The sequence below is a fragment of the Camelina sativa genome, chromosome 15 (assembly GCF_000633955.1).
Source record: "Camelina sativa cultivar DH55 chromosome 15, Cs, whole genome shotgun sequence".
In the NCBI taxonomy this organism is placed as follows: Eukaryota; Viridiplantae; Streptophyta; class Magnoliopsida; order Brassicales; family Brassicaceae; genus Camelina; species Camelina sativa.
The window spans coordinates 1,299,840-1,324,988 of NC_025699.1; the positions used below are offsets into that span (position 1 = coordinate 1,299,840).

The 25,149-nt window shown below is 35.7% G+C and overlaps 6 protein-coding genes and 1 pseudogene across 6 annotated transcripts; 2 read left to right on the plus strand and 5 right to left on the minus strand.

Annotated features, from left to right (window-relative positions):
• LOC104744528 (40S ribosomal protein S16-1) lies at positions 922-1,647 on the minus strand. Its single transcript, XM_010465597.2, has one exon. The coding sequence runs from the start codon at positions 1,574-1,576 to the stop codon at positions 1,136-1,138; it is 441 nt and encodes a 146-aa protein (XP_010463899.1). The 5' UTR covers positions 1,577-1,647; the 3' UTR covers positions 922-1,135.
• On the minus strand, positions 1,904-8,897 carry LOC104744527 (probable UDP-N-acetylglucosamine--peptide N-acetylglucosaminyltransferase SEC). Its single transcript, XM_010465596.2, has 27 exons — positions 8,567-8,897; positions 8,030-8,175; positions 7,848-7,946; positions 7,716-7,766; positions 7,498-7,614; positions 7,319-7,375; positions 6,792-6,911; positions 6,613-6,675; positions 6,419-6,497; positions 6,203-6,312; positions 6,054-6,107; positions 5,913-5,980; positions 5,731-5,833; positions 5,439-5,641; positions 4,944-5,040; positions 4,747-4,818; positions 4,582-4,658; positions 4,289-4,490; positions 3,858-4,025; positions 3,662-3,772; positions 3,481-3,567; positions 3,253-3,380; positions 3,022-3,104; positions 2,826-2,931; positions 2,575-2,721; positions 2,361-2,481; positions 1,904-2,277 (listed from the first exon to the last, which is right to left on the minus strand). Exons 1-27 carry the CDS (start codon positions 8,718-8,720, stop codon positions 2,164-2,166), a joined length of 2,937 nt encoding a protein of 978 aa, XP_010463898.1. The 5' UTR covers positions 8,721-8,897; the 3' UTR covers positions 1,904-2,163.
• Positions 9,579-10,803, plus strand: LOC104747996 (annotated as a pseudogene).
• Positions 11,473-12,742, plus strand: LOC104747997 (F-box/kelch-repeat protein At4g33290). Its single transcript, XM_019236602.1, is given in 2 exon segments — positions 11,473-11,912; positions 11,914-12,742. Coding segments are annotated over 2 exon segments (1,269 nt in total).
• Positions 12,970-17,619, minus strand: LOC104744533. Its single transcript, XM_010465602.2, has 13 exons — positions 17,185-17,619; positions 16,791-16,962; positions 16,453-16,670; positions 16,275-16,335; positions 16,103-16,175; positions 15,945-16,022; positions 15,677-15,834; positions 15,276-15,444; positions 14,629-15,091; positions 14,103-14,537; positions 13,806-14,009; positions 13,574-13,707; positions 12,970-13,474 (listed from the first exon to the last, which is right to left on the minus strand). Exons 1-13 carry the CDS (start codon positions 17,566-17,568, stop codon positions 13,279-13,281), a joined length of 2,745 nt encoding a protein of 914 aa, XP_010463904.1. The 5' UTR covers positions 17,569-17,619; the 3' UTR covers positions 12,970-13,278.
• LOC104747998 (two-component response regulator ARR22-like) lies at positions 18,435-18,968 on the minus strand. The gene is made up of 2 exons (XM_010469694.1): positions 18,744-18,968; positions 18,435-18,602 (listed from the first exon to the last, which is right to left on the minus strand). The coding sequence occupies exons 1-2, from the start codon at positions 18,966-18,968 to the stop codon at positions 18,435-18,437; spliced, it is 393 nt and encodes a 130-aa protein (XP_010467996.1).
• Positions 21,251-22,250, minus strand: LOC104744535 (two-component response regulator ARR22-like). Its single transcript, XM_010465603.2, has 3 exons — positions 22,161-22,250; positions 21,768-22,031; positions 21,251-21,639 (listed from the first exon to the last, which is right to left on the minus strand). Exons 2-3 carry the CDS (start codon positions 22,014-22,016, stop codon positions 21,454-21,456), a joined length of 435 nt encoding a protein of 144 aa, XP_010463905.1. The 5' UTR covers positions 22,017-22,031; positions 22,161-22,250; the 3' UTR covers positions 21,251-21,453.

The window sequence follows — 25,149 nt, forward strand, 5'->3', positions numbered from 1 at the left end:
TATCCGGTTCTGATAGTAGTAAAGATTCCCAATAGAGGGGAGCTCCACCAGGCTTCAGCATTTTTACAAAACTTTCAATTTCTTGCGATAACTGACATTCCTGAACGACCAAGATACAATCTAAACGTTTACACCAAGATAAAATATGTTCGACCTAAATTCAAGGAACGTCTCACCGAAGGTAGCATGACAGTAACCTTAATAGTTTCTGAAACGAAGAGGTTTGTCTCAAAGTTGAGGGTAACCTTAATGTAGGTTTTGAAACAATTTAAGGGTAGTTCGGTCATTTGCATAATCTAGAATCTAAAAAGCAAAATCGAACGCTCAGGCTAGCTTTCGTTTCAAGTGGTTGGGCGATTAGTAAATTGATTCAGCAATCAGACAATCAGAGCATCATCTTAGATTAGTGTAAACGCTTTATCCTGTGCTAATGTTCAACGTTTCCTTTGCTACGAATCACAATCAGAAAACAAGAGACTAAAATAACTTAGATTTGGTTTAATAACAAATTTAGCCAAGTGAGCCAAAGGGAGAACGAAGAATCAATAGCTTACTAAGTAAAAACCAATCCATAAATACCGATGCTCGACAAATTCTTGCTTCTCATTCCAAGAAAAAACAACAAGGTTACTACGTTCCATGAATGAAAACACAAAGTACCACAATTTACCAAACCAAACCAAATCATCATCAAACTCTTTCTCGAAAAAACATGACTTAAACACCATTACACATGACAACAACATTAAAATCCGAAAGCAATATCACATTCATACAATCATTTCTCTAGCAAGACAAATTGCATCAAAAACTAGCTGGGGGAAATTACTTTAGCAGAGCTACTCTAAACTCAATATCATCAATCAACATTGCTGGAGACAAGCCAAACACTTGCACAATATAGTAACGAGTAAAGAAGAGTGACCCAAGACATAATTTATCGATTCCAGATATAAAAAAGGTAATAGCTTGAAGACTTAGTGAACGAACATTGTAAGAAAGACAAGTTCTTTGGGTCGAGTAACCATATTATCCAATAAATAAACGCAAAATAGAATCTAAAAGTCTCACAATTTCACATACTCCCAAAACATTTGATAGAAATAAAAAAAAAGCCAAACCAGATTTTTTTTGTTTAACGGTAACTCTTCTGGAAACGAGCACGAGCACCACGACCACCAAACTTCTTCGGCTCGCACCTTCTCGGATCAGCCACAAGTAGAGTCCTATCGTACCTCACCAAGATATCCTTAATCTCCTTCTTCGACTGCTCATCCACATACTTCTGGTAGTAAGCAACGAGAGCCTTCGCGATGCTCTGACGGATTGCGTATACCTGAGATGTGTTACCACCACCGTTGACACGGATCCTCATGTCAACTCCGGCGAAACGGTGTTTTCCGAGGAGTAGGATTGGCTCGAAGATCTTGAATCTGAGGATCTCTGGCTGATGTAGCTCGATTGGTGAACCATTGAGCTTGATCAGACCAGTACCTCGTTTGCAGTGGGTGACGGCAACGGCTGTCTTCTTCCTTCCGAAGCATTGAACTGACTCTTTCGCCGGTTGGGTCGCCATAGCTTAGGGTTTTTGTTATTTTTGTGCTTCTCTGCCGCAAAATCGTATATATGAGAGAAGAAGGAACAAAAAAAAACCCTAATGCTTCAGGCTTTTATAGGTCAACGTGACAATGGGCCTAATTTTAAGGCCCATTAAAGTAGTGTAATACTCTGGGCTCTTTTATTTATGGCTTAAATAAACCGATTGGATTTTCTGGTTAACCGGCCGGTTTCGTGCAATTTCGAAGATTGGCAAAAACCAATGTTGGCTTCAGATTTACAAAGATAGGTTCTTGTACAGATATGGTTACGACTTAGGAACATGTAAATTTGCGGAGCTAAAGGATGGTTCAAATGATGGATATATATATATATGTTCTATGTAATGTTACATTGAGATATTCCACATGTTTCCGGTAATGGAAAACATAGGATAACACAGCCAGCTTGTTGTTTTATATATAGTACACAGCTCAAATAATAATAATCTTCTCTACCTCTGATAATTTTATCAATCTTTCTGCTACTAATTCTCTTCGGTTTTTTGTTTATTTACAATGCCGGTTTCTCCTGTGTTTTTTTAGTTTTCTTTCCCTCATTGTTCGTTCATCTGTCATGTGGGAATTCTAGGTCGTTTTCCAACACCTTAAAGTGTTGTGGCTGTTGTCCAGAGCAATGGAGGTTCCACATTTTGAAGTATGACCTTTCTAGATTCTTCACCTGCAACCAAGAGAACTCATTGGTTAAGAGGAACAAACAAAAGGAGAGACAAAATAGAGTCACAGAGTGTTTCCCCGACTAACCCAGCGCATGGTGTCGAATAGAGGACAGGTTAAGCGGCTAGCCTTCAGTTCCTTAGTTAGTGCCTCAAGCTTTGGTTTGTTCAGTGCCAAAGAGACAGCCTTCTCTTCGTACTCCTCCAAGCTGTTTCACAATTGTTTATTAAAATCTCTCATCAACATATATGAAAACAGAGGATACTGAGCAAAGTACAAGTTGGTTTATGCTGAGACTTACTTGTTAACTATCATCTCATGGCCCAGACCAGTTGCAAGGCAGAGTGATCCAGCCACTCGAGTTGCCATTTTCTCAAGCGGTAATGTTATCATCGGTACACCAGCCCACAGCACATCTGTTCCTGTTGTGTGTCCGTTGCACAGAGGCCTAGTAACGGGACAAGGTAGGGGGTTGCAGAATTAGTTTTGTGTTGTTTTTAAAATACATATTGTAAGTACAGATGAAACGACTTGAGAGGCAAAAGAACTCACGTGTCGAGGATTACATCAGCAAGGACACTTCGCCTGATATGTTCACTCTTCATGGCAACATCAGTGAAGATAATTTGATCAGACTGTACACCTTGGGCAGCAGCATCTGGATATAAGGTCAGAAAATAAGGTTATTAAAGATAGTGCAAGCAGGAAGAATAAGGATATGCTAGGCTAAGGATAGAACCACACATACATGTGCGAAACCTCATCTCTCCAGCTGCTGGAAAACGGAGAAGCCAAAGAGCACTGTTGGGTACTCGTTTAAGAATGTTGCACCTTCAAAACAAAAACAAAATCAGTTTCTGAATGTATAAATTTACGTCTATACCGAGCTACACAGTGTGATTTTTGTAAGCTATCATGATTGTCAAGTGACATACGTAAATTTCCAAACAAACCTCAAAAAGCTTAGGAAAAAATTTACCAAGTATTAACGATCTCAGGATCCATTTTGTACAATTGGTTGAAGCATGCAAATATGAATTTGTCTTCGGGAAGTCCATAATCTGATCGCTTGGGCTTAGAATTTGGATCCAACACATCCTGGTTTTTCTGCAAGTAGCATTTATACAATGAGTTTTATTATAAATGACACTGGAACTGATGAAAATGTACAAATAACTTAGTAGAGATAACTTTTCTCGGAGACTACCTGCTTGTAATCATTGACAAAGTAGCAATGGGGAAGATGGACCAGCTTCTCTGAGTAAATATGTGCATATTGCAGAGGAGACACAAACTGAAAAGTAAAAGAGAGTAAAATAGAGAAAATAAGGTTAGAAGGAAAGAACATGTTCTGAAGAAATCTGGAAAACTCTAATTCAGTTGCAAACCTCATCAGTCACTAGATAGTCAATATAGGTTGCCCCAGTTGTACCCGGGAAGCCCATATATGAAACCTGAATCGGTGCAGGCTGCATGGCAAAAATTTCATTTCTTGCCCCCTACATAGATTAAACCACGCAAATGTTACCAAAAACATTTCCAACATCTCCAGAGTAAAACGTTTCTGAAATGTTTAGAGCATGCCTTGGTGTAACCGTTTAGATTAATGAGGATCTGGATTTTGTCTTCATTTATAATTTTGGCGATAGCATCGGATGACATAGCAGAAACGTCCAGGAAATGCTCAGCTTCTGACTGGATACGCTGTCTCCACTCAGTATTGTCATTTGCACTCAATGCATAGCAGAAAACCTGAAAAAAATGTGATTTGCTTTGCTGAAATCCCAAAAACAGGATAGGCAGATATAGAATGATATACCATCAATTACAAAATTCCTATATTCCACACACAGTATCTGTTCGGCGGTTCCATAATTCCTCCCATCAGAAGAACTAAACCTAACATGCACGAATTCTATAGCCTCACTACAAAACACTGGGCTGAAGAACCTAACTCTCGCTATAAAATCAGAGCAGTAAGAAATGGATCAAATATCCAAATGCAGGATACAAACCTCCACGTTTTCTCTGTTGTGCATCCCAAACACTGATCCCATGAGGTGTGACAATGGATGATTACCGAAATCGCTGCTCACATATCCAATCCTTAATCTCTTAAATCCTCCCTCACGTTTAACAGGGAGCCCAAATGGATGGGTAAAAGGAGGTAGTCCAAAACGGGAAGCGATTATGGAGCAGTGTGCAGCATATTTGCGACTGAAAATATAGTAAATTTATAATGAATAGGCTTATACACAAATATAAAATAAACATATATTATCGTGAGCATTGAAAATTAGTCTCAAACCTGATTTCAAGGGCAAGAATAGGATCAATAGGATATGCTATCGCATGGAAGGGCTGGACACTTGGAAGGACCGACATCTGAGAATAGAATCAATAGGATATGTCATCACCTTAATCTGTAATAGCATACAAAGTACCAAAAAATTTGTGTGGCGTAACTACTTACATTTATTTGCCTCCTAATAATGTTTTCAACTTCAGCGAACATTTTGCTGCGGTCCTCCCAACAGCATACACACTGGTACAGCAGCAGGTTAGAAGAAAACATTAATGGAAGACGAAGGGAAAGTAAACAAGAGCTGGGAAATAGAGACAGAAACTATCATATCAAAAGTGTGATATCAAACTACGAAGAAGAAATACCTGCAAGGTGTGCAGAAGGTTGCACGTTGCTTCTGGGAAGTCTGGTCGTAGTAGCAAGGCCTGCTTATAGCTCGTAATGGCAGCTTCCACATGCCCACTGCTTATGCAAGAAGGTCCAACAAAAACATAAATAGAAAAACAAATATTTTTTTTGGTTGAACATACTATCTAGGGAGTTAAAAGTTTGGGTCATTGACTCATTGTTATACTGCCACATCTTGAATATTCTAAATCCCAGAAAACAAGACCGTAACACGTAACCACCTTAAAAACTGTACGTAGAGAAACAAAGACTTCTAGTGAAGTAGGACAGTTGTCAGTAATTTTAAGAAATATGACACCATAAGCTATTCAAGAACGGTGAAATACACAAAATTCTTCTTGAGTTTTCCTTCAGGGCAATTGGCAAAGATGTTTTTGCTCTATTCTTAGGTAAACGGTATTTGAATATGTGCCTGAAATACATAATAAATACAAGATACAGACAATAGTTACCTATCCTTGTAAGCTGAAGCCAGGTTCGCATGAGCTTCAGCCATTGTAGGCCGGAAATTAATAGCATGCATGTAATCCTGAATTGCTTCAGTTACCCTCCCGATTTCTTTGTAAGTATTCCCTCTATTAACCAGAGCATCAGCTGCCAAAGGGTCGATACGAAGAACCTCATTATAGCAGGATATAGCATCCGAGTAATTTCCCTGCAGAAAAGCAGAAAAACAAGCTAAATTCGTCAGAAATGACAAGACTACCAAAATGATTAAACATTGATAATGGAGCACATAACCACCTGTTGCTTGTAAATTATTGCAAGGTTATTGAACGGAGCAGATAGCCCTGTAGTTACAGCCAGAGTGGCCTTGAATAATGAGGAAGCAGGACCCATCATATTCCTGTTCAACGTTGTGAAATGGAGTTTATGGTAATTTATAATATTTTCTATCCAGCAACAACAAAGAAAGGATCACGTACCACTCCATATAAATATTTCCAAGGTTGGCCATCGCTTGTGGATGATTTGGTTGTAAAGCCAGACATTGCTGCAGTATGACCACAGGTTTGTGAGTAATATGCAAATTTCACTAGTAAGTCACAGATGGAAAGCACACATACATTATAACACCGGATTGCTTCATCAACTCGCCCAATATCCTTCAATGCATTACCCTTCAAGTTGCAAATACAAAAAAGATCATATGTTACAATACTTAGAAATATAGTTCAGATAAAAACACAACATAATGTTTAGGATTAATGCTAACCAAGTTGTTGTAAGCCTCTAAAAATCGGTTATCTCGGGAGATAGCCTGCTTGTAGTGTCGAATTGCTAAATCTAGTTGACCTTGCTCATAGTATATACTGGCTATATTGCCTGCATTTTAATAGTTATAGGTCAATAATGAATAAGACATCACGCATTTACTTGAGCAAGTATATTTTATTGCAGCTAAGCATTTAGTTGATCAAATAACACTCACCAAATGCCATTGCACAATTTGGCCGCATCTGTAAGGCATGCTGATAACACATGATTGCTTCTGTAGGTCTTCCGAGAGCCTTAAAAACAAAGAAAAATAAAATTTTGTTTTTAAAATTGTCCAGAAAACATTACTGCAGTTAACTTTCAGCTACTCAACCTGAACATATCTTAATAAGTTAAACGTAAACATACCTTATACACGTTTCCTAGATTTAAATATGCATCAGGGAATGCAGGTTTCAACTTCACAGCTTCCTGGTAAATTAAGAAAATCAGCCAACATAGTTAAAACATACAGAATATAAACTGGGGAAAAAACGCACACATAACACTATGTCGATAGGATTTTTCTAGGACTGAATGAAACATACCTTGTAGTATTGAAGGGCTCTATTGAGATCACCTGACTCCATGAAAAGACCAGCAAGATTCGACCATGCGATAGCAAATGTTGGTTGTATGCGAACAGCTTCAAGGTAACAACTGTATGCCTGCACAAAATATTACATTCTAACTATTTGGACTCTGGCAGAAGATACTGACTATAAGACTGACGATCATCCCTGCTTGCCTTTCAGTAACAACTTGATGTCTGTATTGATTGTGGATTATGACACAGTACAACACAGAAAAATGAATGCATCTATTAGTACTTGCAGTTGATAAACCCGTAAATAGACTACAGATGTGATGCTGTATTACTAGAGCATCACGTCACCGTCCATTTAGATATAATTTATTTTGATTTAGTTACAAATTCTTCTGCAATGAAAAACTTCTAATCAATCAATTGTAACATTGAGGGCACATCCATAACTAGATCACAGATAACATTTATTTAGTGATGGAACAGGGACAGGAACAGAATAACTTAAATAGTTCAATTCACAAGACTTACTTCATGAATCAATCCTTGAGCCTTCATCAGATTCCCCAGATTACTATGTGCGTCAACCTGAGAAAATTTTACATTACCAGGTGAGTAGACGAACCAAAGAAGATAGACAGTAAATCTCCCAGAAGTAGTGAGACAGAATACGGTGAAAACTTAAACAGAAGGCTCATAAGTTCCATTACCAGAAGTGGGTTCAGTGAGAGGGCCTGCTGACAGCATTGTGTTGCCTCGCTGAGTCTTCCCTTTCGCATGTAAGCACTTGCCAAGTTCGACCAAGCATCAGCAAAGTTGGGCCGCAGCTGAGAATTAGATTAAAAAGGAAGTATTAGCAACTAGCAAGAGGAAAATGAAGTATAGGTTGCGAAGTAAACAGAAGAAACCGAGAAGCATATAGCACAACCTCAATTGCAATTAAGTAGTAGCGGATAGCTCGATCAGTGTCCCCTTTTTCCTGGAAAAGTCAGAACACAGATATAAGAATATATATACTGGCAATAACCAAAAATGATCAACCAAAGTCCAAGACATTCACCTTCCATGCGTTTGCCATGTTTCCATAACACTCAGCAAACTGAGGTTGAATACGAAGAGCTTCTTCGTTTCTAGCTATGCACATATCATACTCTTGGAGCTGCAGGACACATATATATTAACACGAGTAAGCAAGGATAGAGTAATAATGATGACTAGTATGATAAGGAGGAAAACAGTTACCTGGTAATAGATAGCACCAATAAGAAGAAGATTATCAGTACGTAAAGGGTTTCTCTGGTAAACCATATTGCTGTGCTCTAAAGCTTGTTTAAAATCCCCTGCTTTGTAAAGCTGATGAGCAAGACCTAGGCGTACGTCATCATCACCTGTACGAATACAGTTACAGTTAACCAGATAACAAAAGCTCAGATAATATAACTAAACAAAAAAAAAAAGTAATAAGCTTTTTCTTTTAAATCCCAAAAACGAGAATAAAACCAAAGCTAAAAACTTTGCACGTCCAAAAGTAGAATACTCAAAAAGTCAATCAAGAAAATCACAAATTGCAGTTAGTAGCAAGTTTGGTTTCACCAAATCTAAGATCCTTTTGAATACTAACATACCTAGAATTGGAAAATTAGATCGCACAAACCTAATTTTAGATGGAAGCTACCACACAAGGATCAGAATCAATTCAGCTACGATTAAACAAAGCAGATACACACACACACAAAAAAAAAAACAAAATTAAAGTTGGGGGGAGACAAAAATCAGAACCTTCATGAGTCTTATTGAACTGCTGGAGAAGACTGGAAGAAGAGGAAGAAGAAACAGATGATAAATCAAGCTTTCTAGAGAAGAGTTCATCAACTCGATCCGAAAGAAACACAGGTCGAGAGATCATCGCAGCTCCGTTTTTAGACGAGATCATCGCGTTCTTTGATTAAAAATTAAAACACCAATTCCCACCACAGATCACAAGTCTCCGGGACTTAGCCGGAGAATCAAAAAAAAACAAAAACGATGAGAAGAAGATGAGAAAAGGGCAAAAACCCTAAATCAAAATTCCTTTTTCTCCGACCTAAATCAAAATAGCTTTCTTCTTCCTCTTTCCTCTTTAGCTTTTTGTCTTTTATATTTTGTTTTTTTTTATTTCCTTTTTTCTAACCAATCAAGATTGCACACATATAATTGGACTTGAATGCTTGACACGTGTAAATTTCAACGCCGTTGATTTATGGTTTAGGTCAAAGAGACAACAAAAATATTGGTCACAAAACCAAATCCTTTTGTCTTTTAGTAAACACGTGTCTAAGACGCAACAGTGTTTACTTCTCAAAGGTTGTAATCTAGATATATACAAATCCCCATCCAAACAAATCTTTGTTTTTCCAAATATACATCCCGAATAAAAAACGCATTAAATGTGCCAACAATAAAACACGTTATTTTCTGATTAATTACCTTAATAATGAATATTTGAGAGGAACAAAAACAAACTAAATTACCTCTCCCAAAATATATTATACTCTCAATGCAATCTTCCTTAAATAAGTACAGTATATTGCATATACTATACATTGGCCAACAAAAATATTAGTAATTTTAGTATAATATAAAATCAAATTGGTCTTTATGTGATATCATGCAGTAAAAAAAGCCCAACATAAATTCTTGAAGCCCACGATTGGCCTAAATTTATTTAGGGTTTTCCTAATTTATACACATAGCCTCTGCTTCAAGAAAAAGGGTTTTGAATTTTTAATAGTTAAGAATGAAGAAGATGAAGATGACGATCTTAAATCTTCCAATGGATTTGGTAGCGGAGATTGTTTCTAGACTTCCCATGAGCTCTATGAGAGCTAGCTGTGAGATTAACTTGCAAAACATTGAACACTTTATCCCAAAGTTCGAGCTTTACGAAGTTGCACATTGGTAAAGAAGCAGCAGCAACAAGTGAAGGGGAGACTCGAATGATCATGTTGATGGATTGCAATCTCTTTCTAATTCGTGTCGTCTTTAAAGGAACTGACATTGATCCATCTACAGAGCAAATAGGTAAACTCACTTGCTTAAACGATTCAGATCAAGTCGCCATATCTCAAGTCTTTCACTGCGAAGGTTTAGTGTTATGTATCTCCAAAGACGGTACTAGGTTTGTGGTTTGGAATCCGTATTTGGGGCAAACAAGGTGGATTGAACCTAGATATACTCACCGCAACCGCTTACACGAATATGACAGGTTCATTTACGCTCTCGGATACGAGAATAAGGAATCTTGTCGTAGCTACAAATTGTTGAGGTTTATAGATTTTGGCTATAAACACCTTCCACGGTATGAAATCTATGATTTTGACTCTGATTTATGGACGGATCTTGATGTCACTCCACATTGGCGTATATGGTTTAATAAACGTGGCGTTTCCCTTGAGGGAAACACTTACTATTGTGCTTCAAAAAGGAACTCAGAAGAGGAAGGACTCAACGATCACATCATCTGTTTTGATTATACAAGTGAAAGATTTGGTCCGCTTCTAGCTCTGCCGTTTAGCGCTGGATGTGATGAAGACTATGTGACTTTATCTTGTGTTAGAGAAAAGAAGCTTGTAGCTTTACTTTCTCACAACGAAGTAAACCCTTATGAGATTGACATATGGATTACAACTAAGATTGAACCCCAAAATGTGTCATGGAGCAAGTTCTTGGCACTGGATACGGAACCTCACGGTCACAGTATAGAAGACAGTCTCTTCATCGACGAGGAGAAGAAAGTCGTCATGTGTGTAAATAAATACAGACATTGGAACCGCCACACACTTGACATCATTGGACATGCTGGATACTTCAGAGAATTAGATCTCGGAGAACCTGACAGCAGAAACTGTCGGCCACATGTATGCGCCTATGTTCCAAGGTCAGTGCAAATCAAACAACCTGCAAGAGGCCAAAGGAAACAAGAAATCAAACAACCTGCAAGAGGCCAAAGGAAACAAGAAAGCAATTTAGAAAATTAAGCGTCAGATATGATCAAAACATGTTTGAGAGACTTGACGCATTTGCAAAAGCGAATCAAGCAGGAGGATGATGGAAGGAGAAGGACAAGGGATAGTTACATTTTCTCTTCTTCTCTTTGAAAGATTACTCTACTCTTTCATGGATCCAAACTATTCAGGGTCAAATATAGCAAGAGTCAAACTATTCAGATATATAAAAAAAAAAAAAAAAAAAAAAAAAAAAAAAAAAAAAAAAAAAAAAAAANAAAATGCTACTTAGAAATTTTTTTTTCTTCTAAAATTAACTTTGAATTTTTATAAAATTTTGTTATATTTATATAACATTTCCTAGAAGATTCAAGTATTCAATTATTAATTTCTTATATAATAGATGATAAATTTTATATGAACAATTAATGTTTATCTCTACAATTATAAAAAGATGGTTAGAGCCAAATCATGATTATTCCACCTATCTAATATAATTATCAAGTTTGATGTTTAAAAAATAAAAAACACAAAATAGTTGGGGCGTAAAAACAAAGCTTTAAATTGTGTCATGTGTATATATATATATATATATCCTCTACTTCAGCGGCAAGAAATCAGAGGAGAAAGTAAAAGAAACTTTTTTTTCTTTTTAGGTTAAACAAAAAAACCCTTGTAGCAACTTGAAAAAAAACGACAACGATGATCTTAAATCTTCCAAGGGATTTGGTAGAGGAGATTGTCTCTAGACTTCCGATGAAGTATATGAGAGCATTGAAATTAACTTGCAAAGCGTTGTACACTTTATCCCAAAGTCCGAGCTTTATGAAGTTACAAATTAGTAAAGCAGTATCAACAAGGGACGAAGAGTCGATGATCGTGCTGATGGATTACAATCTTTATCTAATCAGCTTCGTCTTCAACGTTGATTCATCTGCAGAGCATAAAGGCAAACTTACTTGCCTTGACAAACAAGTCAAGATATCTCAAGTCTTTTACTGTGAGGGTTTGTTGTTATGCGTATTGAAAGACTACAATTTTAAGCTTGTGGTTTGGAATCCTTATTTGGGGCAAACAAGGTGGATCGAACCCAGACACTCTCACCGAAAAGGACAAGATATGGACATGTACAGGTACGCTCTAGAACAAGAACCAATCTTGTCGTAGCCACAAAATCTTGAGGTTTATAGATGATTACATCGATTATGCCGAAAACGTCCGTGCACCCGAAAACCGCTTTTCATGGTATGAAATCTACGATTTCGAAACTGATTTATGGACAACTCTTGACGTCCCTCCATACTGGAGTATATCGTGTTATCAGCGTGGGGTTTCTCTCAAGGGAAACACTTACTTTTGTGCTACAAAATTCAAAGAAGAACTCGACGATCACATAATATGTTTTGATTATACAAAAGAGAGATTTGGGCCGCTTATGCATCTGCCGTTTAGCGATGGACATGATGACTATGTCACTTTATCTTGTGTTAGAGAAGAGAAGCTTGCGGCTTTACTTACGCACAACGATGTAAATCCATATGAGTTTGAGATATGGATTACGACTAATATTGAGTATGAAAAAGTGTCGTGGAGCAAGATCTTGGAAATGGATACGGAACCATTGTCGGAATGGCCGCTTGCATTTACAAACGGAAGTTTCTTCATCGACGAGGACAAGAAAGTCTCCATGGGTTTTGAAGACAGTTTTGGCAACAGAGTTAACATCATTGCAGAGGATGGGAACTTTAAAGAATTGGATCTCGTAGAGCTCGTCGCCGACAGAACATGTACGCGACATTTGTGCCCTTATGTTCCAAGTTCAGTGCAAATCAACCAACATCCTGGAGGCAAAAGGAAACGAAAAACCATCCTAGAAAAGCGTCGATATGACCAAAACATGTTGAGACTTGCCGCCTTTATAAAGCGAACCAAGCAGGAGTGGAGAAAACGCATCCTTCAAAGCCGAGCTTAGGTCTATCGTTTACTCTCTTTTTCTTCTCATTGAATAAGATTACTATCATGAAATAATTTGTTTCTTCCTATCTTATGCAATGGGATGACTATTTGCTAAGGTGTTTATAAACAATAAAAAATCTGCTTGCTCTTTTGTCCTAATACTATTTTTTGCTCTATAAGCACCAAAGCTATGTTAAAAATCACAATGATCATGATGATCAAACAGCTTCCTTATAGTTACTCTACACAGAAATATCATTGTCTTGATTTCGATTAAAATAATATAATTGTGGTTCAGATACGGTCTAAATATACTCAGTTTGTACAGTTCTTAGAGGACCTAAGTCCCCTGGGGACCTGTTCAACACTAGTAAAGACTGTTCTACTCTGGGAATTACACTTGTACTTCAAATTAAACTCTCTATTGGTTTTTCCCCTTTCTTTCCAGATAATGAACAAAACTTTGATAACTAAGACAGATTCAGCTGCGTCTTCTGATTTATGTTTTTTATAAGGAGCTTCACAGAAAGCAGCAGAAGAAGATATGGTAAACTAAGAGCTTACTGTTGATGGTGGTTCTTCAGGCTCAGAACGGGGATTCTCATTGGATTGTCTAGCAGATATGACCTTGTCAATGGTTTGATCAGGGACAGCGATCCCTGTGGTTTCCATATCTGCAACTATGGCAATGGCTGCATCAAGTTCTCCAAGGTCCAAACACAATGTGATGATCTCATCGTACAACGGGCTGCAATAAAAGACCCGGTATTCAGATGTCATTGTTTATAGTCAATTTTAGTCATATTGAACGCCTTAAAACCCAAAAGAATGGTTGTAACTGAGTTACCTGCCAAAAGCGTAACCAAGACTGTGTGTCGTCTGCAAGATCTTCAAGAAGGCTGAAGGCATGGGAGCTCTTAAAGCAGCTCGTAATATCACCGCACAATCGCCAATAGTTGGAATTCCACCCAATTCAATCACCTACACAAACTCATGATTACGATTATTATTGTTATATTATTGGCATTGATCATAAAAAGTTATATGATAATGATTTAGAGGTTTGAAGGGACTCTTGCCTTTGTCATGAGTACAATTGCCAACTCGACTTCCCACTCTTGTGACCACTTCCTCGGAGTTTTGTTCTTAAAATCCTTCTCCCATGTCCAACCCCAAACATCTGCTATTGTATACATATCAGACACGTCAAATACTTTCCTTTCCCTCATTTCTTTGAATGCTTCAAATGGGTCCTCAGGGAACCAATCCTCATCTGCATCATCCTGATGAATGTAGTTAGCATTGACAAACATGCTTAAACTATCATATTCATGAACATGTGACTAATAAATTCATAAACATATGCATAAACACACCTCAAGTGTCATACGAGATGCCCTCTTCCCACGTTTCTTTGTTCTGTTTGCTTCATCAGATTCTTTCAAGAGTTGGACTCCAATCATTTGAAGATGCTTCTTAGCTTCAGCTGCCTTATTCTTAACTAAATCCTCTCCTTCTGCTCGATTCTCAGTTTCTGCAACTACCACTTCTTCCTCTTCATTTTCATCATCATCCTCATCCCCTTCCTGTTCTTCCTCCTCATCATCATCATCATCCTCATCATCATCAGCTTCTTTTGCAACATCTTTACTTGTGTTCTCCGACTCACCTGTAGCTACTGTTTCAGCTGTTTCCTTGGATTCAACTGAAGTTTCAATGAAGCCTTCTCCAAGAAACCGACGTTTCCAGAACTCTGTGTCTCCTTCATGTAGCTTGATTCGACATATTAATTCGTCTACTTCTTCATCAACCTATATATAAAAATGAGATTTATTACATGCGTGAGTACTCATGATTCAAGATACATGTTTTCCCAACTGAAAGAAAGGAGCACAAATTTACCTCCTCCTCTTCTTCTTCAATTGGAGGAACCCAAAGAGGTCGACCTCGAGATTTGTTTATTCTCCTTGCTTTTTGGACTCGCTGGTAAAGAACATTCCTGGTTCCATCAATTGGCAAACCCTGAGCTTCAAGTTCTTCCTTTAACTCTGATACAACCATCTTGCTTGCTGCTTTCGGCTTCAAAAGATTCTGTGCAGGACCTCTTATTATGTTTCGTAATCTCTCCATCACTCTCATGTAATCAGATTCTGATACATCTCCTAGAACTGGAAGACCTTCACTCTGTAAGGTTCTATAGAGCTTCCTATGGTGAATTTTCCAATCTTCAAGGCATCTCTGTTTAAAGGATGTTTCAATAGGATTTGAGTATATAAAACCAGAAGCATCGGGATCTAAAGGAGTTTTCCCTTTTCGAGGTACCCAACGCTTGCGCTCACCAGTAAGCCCCCCTTCCTCTATGTACCTGAAAATGTTCACAGAGTGCAAATCTTAGTATATCAAGACAACGACATGTGAAAGAACACATACTTTCTTTCAGTCAATTAGAACAGAGCATTATATATATATATATATATATATATATATATATATATATATCTAACTTGTAAAAAGTTCCAGTCAAACCACGTAGAACTCCAGTTTTTTACCTTGCTAAATAATCAATCTCATAGCCAAGTTCAGCTTCTTCTTGCAATGGTTCAATCCATGAGCTGACTAATGTTCGATATTTTCTACTCATAATCATGGCTCTTGGAGGTATAGGTTGGTTATCTTTTCGCATTGCATCTAAAGCATCTATAAGCTCAACAATTCTTCCTGGTTCAAAGGTAGAGAGTATCGTTGTAAATTTACAAGGGAATGAAGAAAAAAAAGTTTGTCACTAACACATGTCCTAAGAATCAACAAACGAAGGTAACACACAAAAGTATAAAAAATAGAGAACCATAATTATAAATAGTTCTAGTAATATACTCTCACAATGTCCGAGAAGGTGTTCAATATATGCCTCTGTATAATAGTATTTACACAGGTAGAAGTGTATGCGTACCTTCTCGACACAAAGCCCGGAGGTACAAAGAGAGAGGATCCTCAAAGTTCCCTGCATTGTGTAAAACTACCGTTCCTCCTTCAAATTTTTTCAGCGCACGAAAATGTCTAATTGCTTCCTTCACAACACAATATTTCGTGAAGCACTCAACGAGGAGACTGAAATGGATCATTATACAGATTATATTAGGGGGTTTTACAATAGAACGGGTTGAAATGCAAACTGGGCATAAATGAGTGCAAGACAGAATGAAATAAAGATCTCTTACGCGTAAGTCTTCACGTTTGGCTGCACCCGTTTGTGGTCCTCAACCATCATTCCAAGTAGTTCAGCAACATCTTGAACCCTGTGATTCATGCAACAGGCTACCTAAAACTTTTTCCACTTTTAAGATGAAGGTGTGCAACTAAACCTCATATGAATTACCTATCATATGACTCGGCTCTTGTATAGGCTTGAATCACCCAGTTATATGTCTCAGTGTTGGGCTTCATAAAAACTATCAAATCAAGATTACATCAACCTATGTCAGAAGCCATTACGCAACAACTACACAAAACATTTGAAGCAGGAATCAGCTGAAAAAGCAAAAACAAACCTTCGCCATACTCCATATTTTCAAATGTCGCATAAGCTACCTCGGGAATCCCACATGTAGCCTACACAATGAAAGCAAAGAAAAACCCTATTTGATAAAAACAAAAGAAAAAAGGCATAAACATCTTAACCAGACAAAGAAGAAGCGTGTGTATACTTTCCAAAACACCATGACAAACCTGCACACTAAGAAGACAGTTGAAATGAAAGGTTGTCGCCATTCTACCAGCTGCCTCCATTTCGTACGAGATGTCTAAGGCATTAGAATGATCTCCAGCTTTGCAATCTTCTTCAATCATCAAATCATAAAGCTCATCAGTTGCTCTCATCCCACCTCTAGCACCCTTCAAGAAAACTTTATTTGCATCTTCCAAGTGATTGGTTCTCATAAGCTCCTCTATAAATAAAAAACCACAATCAAGTGATAAACGATTACTCAATAACCCCAAGCATGGTAGACACACAAAAAAAATACAAGCATTTGATACTAACAAATAGTCTTGGTAAGAGAGAATACCAACAAGAATGAGCCAAGCCTGACGAATGTCATAGCTAAGCTTTTCCATAGCGGCAAGGATTTCTAAGCCTCTCGTAGCGTTTCCTTTTGAACCAGAGAGTCGAACCAAAGCAATCATTGTTTCAGGAAGCGGACGTTGGCCTGCACCTAGCTCCTTTCTCAGCGAGTGCATCTACAATCACAACACACCAAACAAAGAAAAGTTTTCATCTTTCACTTCAAACACACCCAAGAAGCTTACGAGAAAGAGGAAAGTTCCAATTTGGATTAAAAGTCTTTAAACCATAAGCTCAAGTTCAATAAAGCAGAACAAATGCAAATCCGATAAGAGTTTTGTAGCTTTCAGCATTGAGTGACTTCTTAAAACAAAATAAAGTACACATCTTTCATTTACCGCGCCTTGTTCGTCGCCGTTAAGCGCGTGAGCAACGACCAAGCCATGGAAAGAACGAGGTCCAGGGGTAAGCCCAGCAGCAATCATGTCATAGATAACCTCAGATACACCTGAAGTGTCTCGATTTCTTGCTCTTTCCATAAGCTCGTCCATAAAAGTGAGGCGAAGACTCCTCTCCAGAGCCGAGACAGCTTCACCGCTTCCGAAAGACGATGAGGAGTCGTCATTATCTCCTCCTTCGCCGCGCTTCTGCTTCCTCCTCCTCCTGGGCTTCTTCTCCGGTGCAGAAATTGAGCAACGAATGGATGATAAACCGGCGGTGCGACGAGGAATTGGGTGGATTGAGTTGGAGGGCAATGGAGGATTGAGGAAGAAGAGTGACATTTTTTGTTTTTGTTTTGGGTAAAGTCTTTAGATTTTTTTTTGTTTTTTGGTTACTGGGGGAATGGATAAAGTGATTTGAAATACTCGGGGACGATGATCATGTGCAGATCACGTGAGTAAAATAGTCTTCCAAATTTTATTAGTTTTTATCAAACCAAATTGGATTTAACCAGATTTTTCATATAACCGGAATTAACCAAGCGAAATTTCGTTAATTCGAAAACTGGCTCTGCTGCGAGCATGTTCGTTTTATTCAATTACACTTTCATAATTGAATTTCAACTTAAAATTTTCTAATAGATTATATAATGTAGTAGTTGTTACAAAATGTAGATAGGTAACCGAACTTTATTACTCGGTCTACATAAACCGGATTCTCTATTCTACTTACAGTTTGCATAATGTTAATAGTTTAATAATATGTAATAATAACCGATATGATTGTGTTTTGTTAAAATGATTAACCGGATTCTCTATTCTTTTCAATTGAATTGTATTTTTAATGACTATGATTTTTTTTATAATACTTAATATTTAAATTTTGATACAACTCTTTTGTTTTTTTTATATGATAAATATTTATACCACTTTGAACAAAAAAAATAATTATGACACAATTTAAATAAATAATCCTATATATCAAAATGGATATATATTTTTATGAAATTTACTATATGGCTAAAGTATGAAATTTACCCTATATATTTTTATCTTCTCATTTATTTTTAAAACTAATTTGTTCTGAATTACTTCTTAAACCAACATATAGACATTTGTATTTAAGAAATTATTTTCTTAGTGCAGAATTTATAATTGGTTAATAAATACAAAAGAAAAAGGAAAAAAGGTTTATCTCAGCCGCGTCATCATAGGCTTTTGAGCTGGTTAATGATCGGATCCATCTTTCCAAAGGTTAAGGGTTTTACCAAGCAGTGGTCAACTCCAGCATTCATGAATGCCCTATTCTCGTCTTCGTGCGACGTCACCCCCACGATCATTGACGTCACCTTCATGTCTCGTAGCTTCTTGATTAGCTGCATGAATAACCAAATAAAAGGAATAAGAAATTAGTATCATACTACTAGTGAACGATCAAAAGAGTCAATAATTAATTAGGGTTTTAAAATTATATACTTATTAGGACGTTAATTAGGATTATCATGAAAGAAACTTACGGGAACTCCATCGATGAGAGACATATCATTCATATCCATGATTATAAGGTTGTAATAATCACCATTAAGGTGGAGGTTCACCGCTTCCTCGGCGTTTCTCGCCATGTAAGGAAATCCTCCAGCCATTTGAATGATTCCCATGTAAGCTCCACAGCGATATGGATCCTCGTCAACGATCAACACCGTTAGTTTCTTCTTATATATCAACGACATGTTCTTCTTCATTATTTGATCTCCTCTTGTTTCTTTTTTCTTTGTCATCGAATTTTCTATAGAAACACTTTCACCCAACAAAGAACCCACATTATATATATATATATATATATATATATATATTATCTAATCATGTCGAAGCATGATTTTTGGAAGAAAAGAAAAAGGAAAGTTACTAGGAATACGTACGTGTTGAAGATTTTAGTGAGAAAAGTAAAATAAAATTAAGGGAAGTTGTCGATTAAATTTACACTAGAAAACAAACAAAAAAAGGAAATCAAGTTTTTAGAATAGTATCCTTTTAGTACGTAGTTTTTCTAAACTAACTTCTCATTTTTTTTTTTTTTTTTTTTTTTTTTTTTTTTTTTTTTTTTNACTTCTCATTTAACTTAGGGTACGGTATTGGAGAGAAAAAACATCGACATGATCAGTTAGTGTTTGAAGACTTTTGCGCCGAAAAAAAAACACAAAAATGTGAGAGTCACTGAGTCACATATATTACTTTGCAGTTTGCAGTATTGTTATGAAGATGTGAATTGGGCATGGTTTTTGCATTATGTCGATATAGAGAACTGAGAGAAGTATATTTTATTATATATTATGGTAGCATGATAATAGTATATATATATATATATATATATATGAAACTCAAATTAGAATTGATAATCATTCCCTCTACCAAAAAAAAAAACAAATTAATAACTATTATCTCAAATTTCATGACGTTTTTTACAACTATTTTCAAAGTGATGCTACATATAAGCAATTTTTCAAAAAAACAAAACAATACTTTTATTCTTGAAACACAACTACTTGAGCTACACCCTTTTTATCTTTAATTTCATTCTTTTTTTAAAAATTCCTTATAGAAATAAAGAAATCAAAGAATATGCAGAATGTAAAAAACCAAGACAAAAACAGAGCAAGTGGAGACAAATGCTGAAAAGAAACAGAGCCACAACAAATGCAGCTTAGCTAAAAGGACATAAAGAAACAGAGACAAAACACTAATCTCTTGTTCATCTAATCAAATCGTAATCTCAAAGAAGCGATGGTATATAGGAAATATTCGAACTCTAATCAAAACCTAAGGTATGAGGAAAGTTCGAAAACTCAACTTGTTTACCCTTTTTTTTTTTGGTTCAAGCTCTCAAGCATTTCCGAAACAAATCAATACACCCGAAAAGCCAAGTAAAAATTGGTTTGTCTATATATTACAAATTTTGAACTTTCGATAGACAAAGTAGATGCTTTGAAAAGTGAAGTACATATATGGAGTTAAAACAAAACAACTAAAATGTGTCGAATATAATCCACTTTACACACTTACATAACCAAAGCTTTTAAATTCATTCTATTGTTTAAAATAAATTTCTGACGTATATGTTCTGACTTCGATTAAACTAACTAGTTCCAAGACCCATAGTTTTGATAGTAGAATATATGTGTAATAGAATGTCTACACTTAATTGATCAGCCGCCTGTATAGATAGCTGCTTCCATTTTTTTTTTTTTTTTTTTCGAGTATGAATTTCGAAACGTATAAATGTTTAAACCTTGATTTTGTAAAAACTGTCCATTACAAAGTAGAAAATTCCACAACTATAGATAGTGCAACATCAGTATATGTACTTATGAATGTGTACCACACAATGCTTAATCATCAAATTTAGCTAAGATGATATAAGCCGTTGGTAATAGAATTTACTCTTATTTCCACAACCTTATCAAATCCAAAGTAAGATCTGCTGTTTCTTCTTTATGACCTATAGTATTGGAAGAAATAATTTGAAAGTATGCGGATAACAAAAAGAAATATATCTTAATATAATGTTTCTTTAATTCTAGCTAGTATATGTTATTGGAACTATAATAATATGAAATATAAATTACTTTTTGAAAAAAAAAATATAGAGAGAAGTAGTTATGAATAGTAAAAATATTTATCATTTAAAAGTATTCGTAAAAAATATAACTTTATTTTATAAATAATGTATATACGGAACATAAATATAGTCAGATTCGCGATATATCATTTTTAAGAAAATTAAGACAAACAACATATGTGATTCAGTTAACACTAGTTATATAATTAAACTGAAATCAGTGACAATATACACATTATCTGTTTGAAATAAATATAGTAGTTATTCGAATTTAAAGTGGATCTCGAAAATATGTACGATTTTTTGTTTAAAGTTGATATGTATATGTTTTTTTGATAAATAGGTGATATGGATATTGCATGTGCTGTATGTATACATATGATTTGATACGTAATATGAGTATATTAATTCATTCAGAAACCCTTTTTTATATAAGCGAAAAGAAACGAGTTACATGATTCATCTCGGACGGTAGAAGAAATAAAACATAGATATGAAAAACCCTAAATTTCAAAAGAAACACATGCAGATATATGTCATATACACGTGTATGTGTAGACATTTATTTTTCAGGATAGAAAACATAGATACATATGATGATACGATCTACGTCAACCATTATAAGCATCCAAGAGGTGGTTAATGAGAGGGAGGAGATTTTCCTTGGATAAGGGTTTTGCCAAGCAATGGTTAAGTCCAGCTTCCATAAAAGCCGCACGCTCCTCTTCATTGTCAGCTAGAGTCGTCACCCCAATGATCATTGACGTCACTTTCATTGCTCTTAGCTTCTTAGTTGCCTAATTAAAACCAACAGAGAACACAAAAAAAACTATATATCAAAAGAGGAGGTTGAGTAGTGTAGTGATGATTCGAGCCACTTAAATTGTCTGTTAATTGGTAAGCAAGCTAAAATCATTAATTGTACCGAAGCACCATCCCTCTTGGGCATTTCCTTATCCATTAGGATAAGGTCGAAGGATGCATTGCCGTCGCGGTGGAGAATCACTGCCTCCTCACCATTTTCCGCCGTCTGAGAAACTCCTCCTATCTGATTGATGATCCTCGCATGGAGCTTACGGTTTATTGCATCATCATCGACGATCAGCACGTTTAGTTTCTTCTTCGTCTCTTTTGGCTTGGTTTGCTTCGACATTTTTTTTTCCACCTTCGACATTTTTTTTTTAAAAATCTTCACGAAAAAAAGAATTCCAAGTTAAAATTTGAAATTAAGCAGTATAGTATTATAATGCATGCATGTTTATGTGTGTGCTTGTGTGATCATCATTGCATGCATGGTTTCGTGTCTGTACATCAGTACCTATAGCTAGGTGTTTAAGTATATATCACATAGATATTACATATGAAGAATGAAAAAGTGGCTTACGGTTTTGGATTCTAAAGAAGATAGTGAATTGTGTCCTAAGAACGTAGACAATGATCGAAATTTATAGTCGAGACAAAAGGTGAAAAGAAAGCATATTCTTAAACGTGACAAAGAAAAGCATCTTTTTACATGAATTTTGCTGAAATATATATCCTTCATTATTCTAACTGAGTAGTTTACAAACTAATTATATGAGAACAATTATATATTTATGTCGATATGGTGAACAGATTAAAAGAATGTATAAGAAATGTAAGTGAAAACGAAAAAAAAATATATCATTAATTAATTCATCTAGATCATACTAAGATTCTATGTTCTTTTTATTAATTTCGTCCATATTGTTTAGCCTAAAGAAAGTATGTTATTTGATATTTTGGACATAAGAAATGTAATCAAGTTCAGATACTTTCATCCTTCTGTTTGTTGGGTTAAAGTTTTTGTTGAACGGTAAATATCAATAAGATCACTACAAAATCCATGCGCGAGCATATATATATATAAACAGAAATATTCGCATAGAGTACTTTATAAAAGGCATAGAGGATAATGCTTACGCAAATTAAGCATACAAGTTGTTAACCCAGCAAAATCTACTACTTAATGTCAGTTTGCAGTTTCGTGTTCCTTATGGCTTCTTATGGAAAAGTGGCTAGTAAACATATCGAAAAAAGAAAAGAAACAAACACATCATACTTTACTTTAGATTTTTTAAAACTTTATGCATTTCGTATTTGTTATTGTTTATTGTTTTATGGTGGCACGTTTATTAAATTGACGGAGGCTCTTTGATTACCTTAATTTGACATTGATAATTTGATCACATTGGTTATTCTTTAGTGAATTTTGCATATAGTCTATTAATTTATATCCGGTAAAGAATCTATTTTCATTAAATTGCCTTAAATTTTGCCAAAGATTCGTTTCTTCATTTATTTTGAAGAAAGAATGAAAGGCTTAAAATTTATAATCTTGGCTGCATTATGTATGACAAGAAGTAAGATTGAGTTTCCAAGAAACTAAGGGCTTCTCCACACACTCGTTGGATCCAGCTTCCAAAATATACATTTTTCCTCTCTTTTTTTGGCGCACCTTATAATTACACCCCCACTACGATCATTGGCCAGTCACACCTTTGGCTCGAAGCTGTTTGATCGCCATTTATTTAATGCCGGTTTGAATACAACTCTCTAACGTTGTTTGTATGTTCAAGTTAACCAAAGAAAGAAAAGAAAAAAAAAAAAAGAAAACACAATCGTGAAACTGTTTTAATAGCCCATTGGGCTTAATACGAATAAGGCCTAAACTTTTACTACAAAGTACATCAGTGGTCCCATTAATGTTTTAAATAGTATGTTATACTTTATTTATAAAAATAAAATAAAATTGGATTCTACATTGTACTACAGTATATGGTTTGATAAGGGTCCAATAAATGTCAATAGTGGTGAAAGGCTGAAAAAGCATATAAAACTTATACATTAAATTTGTTAGTAAGTTATAAATACAAGGGGAGGGTACATAAAGATTTCACCCACTCCACCAACTAGAACTCAATTCCTTTATTCACATTTCAATGTCTGCGGAATAATGCCTCAACAAACTTCTTCTGTGTACTCTTTCTTCTTCCCTCCATAGGCTTATTAAATGATTCATTACCACATCCACAGTAATGTATAGCGACAAGAATTTTTTCGAAAAGTACGCACACATATCACTGTAACAACATGCAACAGCCAACAGTACATAGATATTTCGTGTATAAAATAAAAGAGTTTACAATTACTTCCGGCAAAGAGTTAAATTGTGTCTCCCCACCCCCCATGTTGAGAATAATAGACAATCCAAGATGATTATGCAAATTTTACTATTCTTTTTTTTTTTTACTCCAAAGTCCAGACTGAAGGGGAAACAAAAGAGTCGGTTGCCTTTTAACTGAAGAGGACTAAAGTCATGTGCTGCCCACTCTTAAATTTCCTCACATACTCACTCAGTGAGTCTCAATCTTTTCAATTTAAATCAGCTACTCTGTGAATCTAAAAGTTTCAGTTTTTGCACGTGAGTTCGCCATACCATCATAATATCAATAATTATTTTATTAATCAATTTTCCAAAAAGTAGATGAGATCATTTATAGTCCTATTCCGAACCTATGTAGTATGTAGTACTTTACTTAGTGTACATTTTATAACAAATAATTTTTAATGGCTCATTGTTTACCAAAAAAAAAAAAGAAGGTACTGTAATAATGAATATGGCTCATAACTAATAGTATACCCTTTAAATGATGAGACACTGCACTAATTTAGATGTAACCCTCGACAACTCTTTAGCGTATGTTAAGCTTTTTGATAGAGATCAGATCAACCATATCATTTATAGCTATGAGTTTCATTTACCATGCATGTATGATTGGTTTATGGTATAGATATTAGATTACGTTTAATGATATACTAATATTGGTTTGATTATCAAAATTTTTTTATGTTTCTTTTTGTTCCGACCGAATTAGATAGATACTACTTATACAAGTCTAACGCTTGTAGTTCATATATATAGAGTTGAATCAATATAATCATCTAGGAAAGAAAACCATATATCAATCACTCAAAATATNATAGGCTTATTAAATGATTCATTACCACATCCACAGTAATGTATAGCGACAAGAATTTTTTCGAAAAGTACGCACACATATCACTGTAACAACATGCAACAGCCAACAGTACATAGATATTTCGTGTATAAAATAAAAGAGTTTACAATTACTTCCGGCAAAGAGTTAAATTGTGTCTCCCCACCCCCCATGTTGAGAATAATAGACAATCCAAGATGATTATGCAAATTTTACTATTCTTTTTTTTTTTTACTCCAAAGTCCAGACTGAAGGGGAAACAAAAGAGTCGGTTGCCTTTTAACTGAA